This window comes from Neltuma alba, unplaced genomic scaffold, assembly GCF_004799145.2.
Source record: "Neltuma alba isolate B1F8T4 unplaced genomic scaffold, ASM479914v2 tig00010319_pilon, whole genome shotgun sequence".
Lineage (NCBI taxonomy): Eukaryota > Viridiplantae > Streptophyta > Magnoliopsida > Fabales > Fabaceae > Neltuma > Neltuma alba.
In genome coordinates this window covers 160,449-169,139 of record NW_021635232.1, presented here as the reverse complement: position 1 = coordinate 169,139, position 8,691 = coordinate 160,449, and the positions used below count along the sequence as shown (strand labels likewise).

Below are 8,691 nucleotides of genomic sequence, written 5' to 3'. Positions count from 1 at the left end.
ACTTTTTGTTCTAAAGTACCTTTTAATCATGACTACCATTGAATAAAAATATTTTAATATGTGTAATTAATAATGAATTACAAATTTGGGGGTACAAAATGGAAGACCAAATTCAATTCCAAACTAGTTCTTTTATTAAAAATAGGAGGTATAATTTTTATTTATTACGTATAATTCAAAGTCAATTTTGATAGAAATTTAAGAAAAGCTAACAATTATAAATCCCACAATATTTGGGCAAGTTCGTCGCATGAAATACTTATAATGTCTAAGATTATTTATTTTAATTTAAAACCTGGGTCTTCAAATATACACGCAAATCCCAAGCGACAAAGTTTATTAATCTAAGGTCTTTTGAAATCTAAAAATGAATAGGAGGCCCATAAAACTTGATAAGCTTATAGGTGTGGGTTAACAAGTTAATAGAAAACTATTGATAAGTTGGGGGTATCAGTTGACAATTAAACTTGATAATATAACCTCCACGTAAGATCAAATTATAATAAAAGAGTATTATATAACAATTTTTAATCTAAAATCATATGTGACCAAAGCATGCAGACTAATATTAGATGAAATAATTGGTTTATATCATGATTTTGTTGCAGACAGCCATTAACAAACTTATGGGTCTCGATTAACAAGTCAATGACAATCTATTGACAAGTTAGGGGATGTTGGTTGACTACTCAATTTATAAAATAATATAATGTTCACATAAGATCAAATTAGGAAAAATTTGTAAATAACATTGATAAGTGCAAGCACTACAAAAAAAATTAACTTTCAGCAATGACAGCCAAGTCGTTACCATAACGACTATCGTTAAAACTTATCAGCGGTGACAAAAAGAGTTGTTGTTGAAAGATCCTTCAGTGACAATACAAAGGTCACTGCTGAAGACCCTTTTTAGCAGTGAATTTTTGCCAGAGAAAATAGGACCACCATTAGCCACTACTACATTATCATCGCTTGGCTATTGACTGCTGCCACATCATCACTGGCCAGTTGCCACATCACTGCCGGCCACCCACCAATTGTCGCCACATCACTTGCCACCTTGCTTATGCCGCATGTTCACACCTTGATGTGCCATGTCACCAATTGGATATTATCAGTATAAATATAGCTCCTCTATGATTCAAACTACTAACCTCCTTCTACTACGTCTCTTCTTTTTGCCATTAAGTTGAAATGAATTTGATGATAATAGTTGTAAAATCAAATATATATATATATAATAGTAATAAAATATTGAAATAGACATTCTGTCCCCAATAAAACTACCTTTTAGAAACTATCCTTTGGCGACAACCAAAAGTCACTGTTAAAAGCTATTATATTAAATATTATTAAATAATGATACTATTTTAAATATTTATATTTAATGTTCTCATTTGATTAAAATATTTATTTATAGTATCTATTTTGTATGAAAAATATAATTCATACGATATTATTTGTCATATTGTTTTACTTCAATTATTTAAGCTATTGTATTATTTATATCTATAATTATGAAATATAAAAATGCTATATAAAAAAAAAATTTCATTATAAATTTTATCATGATTATTTAACTCACACACACATAATTAGAATACTCACTTTCATACACACACACACACATTCCTTCTTCCTTCCCTCTCGCTTACTCTCACACATGTCATATTATCTCTTTAACACCCCCCCTCTCTCTCTGTAACACAACAATATGTAAGAATATTTTATTTTTCATAACAAATCATATCAATGAACAAAATTATTGTCTAAGCATGATATTTTTTTAAATAAAAAACTTAAAATAATAATAAAAAGTTGAAATAAATTTTTAGTGGCGACAAAAAGCTACCGCTGAAACTATCTTTTAGCGGTGACCAAAAATATCCCCGTTGAAAGGTGCTTTTAGGGGCAACATATTGAATTGCTACTAAAAGCTTCTTTCAGCTATGACAGCCTTTTCAGCAGTGGCATTAGAAGTCTTGCTTTTAAAAATTGACCTTTAGTGGTTATTTTAAAAAGTCACCACTGAAAGTGTACTTTCAGTGGCAAGACATTTTGCATAACTGCTGAAAGTTATATATATATATATATATAAATAAATATTTTATAGTTATATTTTTTTTGTAGTGAAGGGTTTGTTATATAATTTAGTACAAAAAATTGTCCCCTACTATTAATTAATTTGTTGGCTCTGTGTAGCTCCCAGTTTATGTGGCTTCAATTTAGTCCTATCCCATTTAGTGCTATACACACAAAAATTCACACACACACACGCACAAGTAAACTTTGCTGTTACACTGAATATAGTGTGCCAGGATGAATGAAACGACTAAAATTATATATTGTCACTTTTGAATAAATATTGGTATATACTGCAAATCATGAAAAGCATGTTTTCCCTCGTGAGAAAGCATTGAATGACAGTTAATTTGTTGGCATTTCGTTAGCTTTGAGCCTTATTGGATCTCACCACACCAAATACAAAGTGATGCATTTGATCCAGGAAAAAAACAAGCATCGTACTCATGATATTCAGCTCCTTAAATTCTTAATGTACTGCTATATGCAATTTACCCACGGTATCTGTCCTTGTTTTACAGCTCATTGATCCGTCCATGAATCAGATTCTAACGATGGGAATCAGTAAAACACCAACAAACATGAATCAAAGGAAGAATCTCAGCTCTATCTATCTTCTACCTTTCTCTTATTTTAAAACTCACTTAATATTCTTTCAATCCCTTTCTTTTTGTAATCTTATAGTCCAGTGGGTGATTTCTCAAGTACGAATTTTCTGGCTCAGAAACATCATTCTTATTTCGCATTTGATTTCCATACTAATATATTAACTGCTAAAAGATGTTAAAAAGTCAAAAACAATGTGGGATTTTGGGATCAAAGGAGTCCAGAGGTTGAGCAGCTTTCAGCCATCGACTTTAGGGCATGATTGATGGAGGAATGAATTTGTGGGTTATATAAGAATTTTTTTAATTTGATTTTACGTGATCATATATTTAGTTGTCAATCCCTTACTTGTCAATAGGTTGCCATTTACATGTTAATCCATACCCATGAATTTGTTAGTGGTTGTTTGCAACAAAATTATAATATAAACCCATCATTTAATATAATATCAATTTGCATGCTTTTGTCACGCATGATTTTAGTTTAAAAATTGTTACATAATGCTCTTTTGTTATAATTTGATCTTATGTGGATGTTATATTATCTCATAAATTTAATTGTCAATTAACACTCCCTAACTTGTTAATAGCTTTTAATTAACTTGTTCGTCCACGCCCATGACTTATCAATTAGGAACATGGACAATAACGTAATTTTTTATTTAGAATATATTACTCTTAAGTCTCATAGTACCTCGTATCTATTTTAAGATTTCAATAAGCCTTAAATTAATAAATTATACTACATTCAGTCTTTAATATAAGACCTCGTTTAATTTTTATTTTAATCCTAAATATAAAACCCAAATCCACTTTGTCTCTCATATTTATGTATTTTTTTTTAAAGTAATCCAGTTCTAGTCAATACACTTGATTAATAAGGATATTTTAGAAAAGATAATACCTATTTATTATAAATAATTAATTTAACTCATTTTCTTAATCTTTTTAAATTAGTCAGTTTTTATAATTAAAACCGGAGATAATATTACTTGGAACTTTTATGTAATTTTCCTAATGTACATTTTTCATTTTCTAAAGGTGGGTATACAGTAAGAAATTGATGTTAAGAGTGGCCAAAAGAATTGCACTACTTGTTTCAACCAATCCGAGGGGCATGGCGAAAGCAAAAGAGACGGGGCATCATAAATAGAGCGCCACCTCAATTAAGACACCCCACCGCCACCCTCACCTTATCAGACCCCTTTCTTTTCTAGGGACATGAAAGTGTGAAACTGTTAATCTGTTACTTGTTCCCAGAAATCATAAAGAAGCTCTAAATTCTAAAAATCACAATTTTTTCCCCTTCTTTTTTCTTCTTTTCCATTTTGCGGTCCTTAATTGCAGAAGCAGAGGCATTAAATGACCCCATGTTTATAGGTGCTGAGCTGCGCTTTTCTCTCTGTCCTCTCGCCCTCCGACTTTGACCACTTGTCAAGATCAGCTCCATCGTCACAATCCCAAATTTCAGAAACCGATGCAATAACTTTGTGGGAGGGCCTATTTAAGTAGCGAAGAGCTCATTACTTTCGTGGAAAATTGTTGTATGTGTCTGGGTGAAAATGAGCTATCTGGGTGTAGGGGCGAGTCCGGGGACTGTGCCAGTGTATCACGGCTCAAATGTTAGGGTTTTGGATAGGAGGGTGAGAACCGTAGAGTTGGTGTTGAGGTGTGTGATTGTCGCTCTGGGAATTCTCGCAGCTGTTCTTGTGGCGACTGATTCACAAGTCAAAGAGATTTTCTCTATTCGGAAGAGAGCTAAGTTTACAGACATGAAGGTTTTAGTGTAAGTTCTTGTCATTCTTCTTGTCTTCTTTATTTTCTTTGGAACAAAAGTTTTGATGGGTTGGGGTTTCCTGACTTGAACCCGCATTTGTATAGGCCGATGAACTGAACATTTTGGCTTTCCTGTGTTTATTTTCATTGTGAAAACTATTGCAGGTTTGTGGTTGTAGTCAACGGGATAGCTGCGGGTTACTCTTTAATTCAGGGGTTGCGCTGTGCTGTGAGTATGGTTGCAGCAACTTTACTCTTCAGCAAGCCTTTGGCTTGGGTTATTTTCTTGGCGGATCAGGTTCATACCCCATGATCCCTTTTCTCAGATGAAATGGAGTTTAATGGCAGAATTGATGCCTGAATTTTTGAACTGACAAATGATCCTATATGAGCAATATTTGATTGGTTTTATTTACAAAAGGAATGGTTCCCTTTAATGACACTTTCATAAAGGAAAACGACAACTAAGGACTCAGCTTGGTTCATTGTTAATGTCTTAAAATGTCTCTTAATGATCACGCAAATAAATTATCATTAATGCTTCTCGTTTGATCTTTCAAAGTCTATAGAAATGTTTTGATTTATTATTACTTCTCAATGAAAAAAATCTCTTTAACATTTGGAAGATCGGATTGTAATTTTTAGGGATCTTTGAAAAAAACTTAATGAAGTAGAGAGTAGAACTTAGTTCTATAAATCTTGAAAGCAGTTTTGATCAGTGTAGCTTTTAACTTCCATTAATTTAAATTGTGCCCTTAGCTATCATTTTCTCAACTTAAAATTGAACCCGTCACTATATAAGTTTTCAGGGCATCTGCAGCCTGTGTCTTCTATATCCATTTGAAACAGGGTTTTTTTTTTTTTTTCCTTTTTTTGGCGTGAAAATTTACCAAATTTTAAGTCTTGTGGTGGCTGATTCTTTAGGGGTTCATATTCTCAACCATTTCTTAAGTGGCATATCAGAATTGTTCTGCTTTTAGTATGTTAACTTGATCAAAGGGGCAGGAACGTGGAAACCCATGTGAAAGGAATAAGGCAACCACCTCCTTCATAGATAAAAGTTTGATTCCAATTGTGTTTGCTTTACCATATATTATTCTTATTATTATTGGATGTATATGTCAGAGTAGGGTCCAATTGGTTGATGTTTTATATTTAAGGCTTTGTAATCCAGGGGTAACTGGTATTATTTGAGCGGACCTATTTCTTGTCTTTAAGGAAACCAAACGGCATAACTTCTAGGATGGGCAAGTCAAGTCATTCATCATAAGACATACCTAATTCCAGAATTGGGGTCACAAGATGCCTCCTGGTTGTTGGGGTTTTCAATTTCTCATTCCACATTTATAGCACAATGGGCATGGTATGGAAAATGAAAATTTTTCCAACACTCTGACCTTCGTAGAACATCGTCTTCCTTTCCCAATTACAGAAAATGTAATTTCAACCTCAAAGAAGTGGTTTAGTGATGAATAGGATCTCTCGAAGTGAAAGTTTTGTGAAGTTTTCTGAAGTAATTTTTTCTTAACGTTGCATTTATTGGTGTGGTTCAGATTGTGCCACATGAAATAAGGTGTGGGAGACAACTTATAAAATCACAAAATTTTCACTTCCCAAGTGATTTAAGGATGACAAAAATCACGCAATTTTCCCTTATAAGAATGCAACTTAACAACACCTTTGTCTTAACCTCATTTCTTACCACTTGAGCTACACGCTCAGAACTGATGTCTGGTTTAAGCACAACACCACTTGTGTGAACCTTAGCTAACTTGGCCAATTCTTTGAATTAAGTCACAGATGAATTAGGCATTTCCCTAAGAATGGAACCTCTTTTTTTTTTTTGGCTGAACCCTAAGAATGGAACATAACCTGAACATTTTTTTTGCTCAAAAATTGAGCGATCCATACTGAAAGTTATAAAGAAACAGAATTATGCAAATTTTTGCAGGTAATGGCGTATGTGACAGTTTCAGCAGTGGCAGCTGCATTACAATCAGCAGTGTTTGCAAAGGTGGGTCAGACAGAGCTTCAATGGATGAAGATATGTAACATGTATGGTAGGTTCTGTAACCAAGTGGGAGAAGGGATAGCTAGTGCTCTTGTGGCTAGTCTTTCCATGGTGGTCCTCTCTTGTATTTCTGCTTTCAGTCTCTTTCGTTTGTACGGTGGTAACAAGCTGAAGAATGCAGGCTGGTAGGTTAGGGGCCGGGAAGTGCATTGAAGTGGTATATTGGTAGGTAGGTTGACTTCAAATTTGTCCAAGTACCTACCCCTCACGGCCTTACTCTCTGTTTCTTGTTTGTTATACTAGTTTGGGAGTTTTCTTAACTCTGTGTGCATCCAATGATGCAGTTTATGGTAATATCAGAATCTAAGCTTTGTTAATTGCTCATTTAATAATATGTTTATTATAGTAGCATTGAACTAAGAAGAATTACTGAGAGTTATGTGCGTATGCAAACTCTTGACTATATATTTTCTTATGATCGATGAAGAGGGAAGAAGAATGTCCATAGTGGGGATTTGAGACGAGTGGGGCGTTTTTGGTTTTTGGGATCAAATGAACGAGCGTGACCATGGATCAAATGAAGGCATAGATTTCTTTAACCAATGGGCTTATCTTGATTGAAGACTTGAAATGATTCAATGGACCAAAGATTTTTAGGCTGGTGCTTTTTAAAATGCGATGCTGGGTTTCATGATTCATACTAAAGACACTTCGTCAATTTTGGGGTGGGGGTCACTGTTGAAAAATAAACGAGAACAGATTGATTCATTTGACTTTTATTTTAGTTTTAAATATAAGATTTTAATTCATTTTGTTTCTCATATTTATATATATTTTTTCTTTTAATTTTAAATATAAGATTTTAATTCATTTTGTTTCTCATATTTATGTATTTTTTTTCTTAAGAAGTCTTTCTATTAATGGTGGTTATAGCTAGCTCTTATATTTAGAACAAGAGATAATAACTAGAATTTGAAATGAGATGGTAAATGACTGCAGGTTCTTCGCCTAAGATGTAATGATCCTGGTCTAAACTAAAATTTAATTCTTTTAGGTGAGACTCTTTAAAAAAAAAAACTTGAATCTTTAAATTATCATTCAAGTTTTATGCTATCGTTTCAATTTAGGTTCAATGACATCTTTCCTGGACTCTAAATCAAACTCAAGCAATTGTCAATTTTGGCATTTGAATAGATGGAGCAAATCAATCAATTTTCTCAAATTTTCCTCTCAAACCCTTAGTCGAATAACTAAAAGTTTATGGCATCTCGATATTTCAAGGAAAAAAAAAAGAAAAATAAATAATTTTAAATCCGGAAAATATGAATTGGCACGGAACAAAGCACGAATAGGGGGAATTTGTTGAAATTGCCAAATCTGGAATGTCATAAGCCTACTAATTTAAGTCATAAATCTATAAACATGAGCTTTGAACCCAAATCCTCAGCGGGGTTCTCTCTTGTAGGCGTCTTTATAGAGCTTTTCCGGGATTTCTGTGATGCTTCACCGACATCTTTATGATGCTTTCGTCTCTCCTTGCCTTCCTCTTTGTCTTTGCATCTTCTTATCCTTGTATTTGTCCTTGTTTTCATCATCTTGATTTCACTGCCTCATTCTTCGTTATTCCTCTCTCTACTACTTTCCTTCTTTCTTCTCCATCACCTTAATCTCCGTCCTTGTTCCACTGCCGTGTCCCCATCATTTGGTTCCACAGCTTTTTTCCTTACTCTTGTTCCATGGCCTTATCATTCACCTCTACCAAAGTTTTTTTTTTTGGCCTTTTTCCTCCACATGCCGCTCTCCACTTAGTTCTTCTGTCATTGTTCCTTCTTTTCTATCCGTTTTCTCAGTCTTCTCTCCTCTAACATTTGTTCTTTTGCGCTGACTTTGTTAGGCTTAAGGTTTTGATGATAACAAAGTGAGTAATTTGTGTTTCAGTATGTTGATCGATCAAGGTTTTATCGATAAGCTGATAGATAATATCTGTGTTTAATTAAGTAAACTCAGCAGAAACTTTGATCGATAACGTGTTAGATAATGTGTTGATCGATCATTTTTAACTTAGTCGTATATGAAAATCTGGAATAAATTATCGATCACTTGATCGATAATTAGGATGATCGAATATCAGGATACAAATTTGATAGGTATTTATCAATCACATGATCGATAAACCGATTATCGATGAGAAGACAGATAAATGGTAATGCGCTTTGC

The 8,691-nt window shown here is 33.5% G+C and overlaps 1 protein-coding gene across 1 annotated transcript; it reads left to right on the top strand.

Moving 5' to 3' along the window:
* Positions 1 to 3,916: 3,916 nt before the first annotated feature.
* Positions 3,917 to 6,906, top strand: LOC114755680 (CASP-like protein 2B2). Its single transcript, XM_028944548.1, has 3 exons — positions 3,917 to 4,473; positions 4,629 to 4,761; positions 6,415 to 6,906. The coding sequence occupies exons 1-3, from the start codon at positions 4,250 to 4,252 to the stop codon at positions 6,661 to 6,663; spliced, it is 606 nt and encodes a 201-aa protein (XP_028800381.1). The 5' UTR covers positions 3,917 to 4,249; the 3' UTR covers positions 6,664 to 6,906.
* Positions 6,907 to 8,691: the final 1,785 nt, after the last annotated feature.

What these genes read in the sequence shown, in the direction of transcription:
- LOC114755680 (XM_028944548.1), top strand. Translation starts at nt 4,250, where the DNA reads ATGAGCTATCTGGGTGTAGGGGCGAGTCCGGGGACTGTGCCAGTGTAT. An exon ending in ACAGACATGAAGGTTTTAGT is followed by an intron (nt 4,474 to 4,628) that starts GTAAGTTCTTGT and finishes AAACTATTGCAG; the next exon opens with GTTTGTGGTTGTAGTCAACG. An exon ending in TTATTTTCTTGGCGGATCAG is followed by an intron (nt 4,762 to 6,414) that starts GTTCATACCCCA and finishes AAATTTTTGCAG; the next exon opens with GTAATGGCGTATGTGACAGT.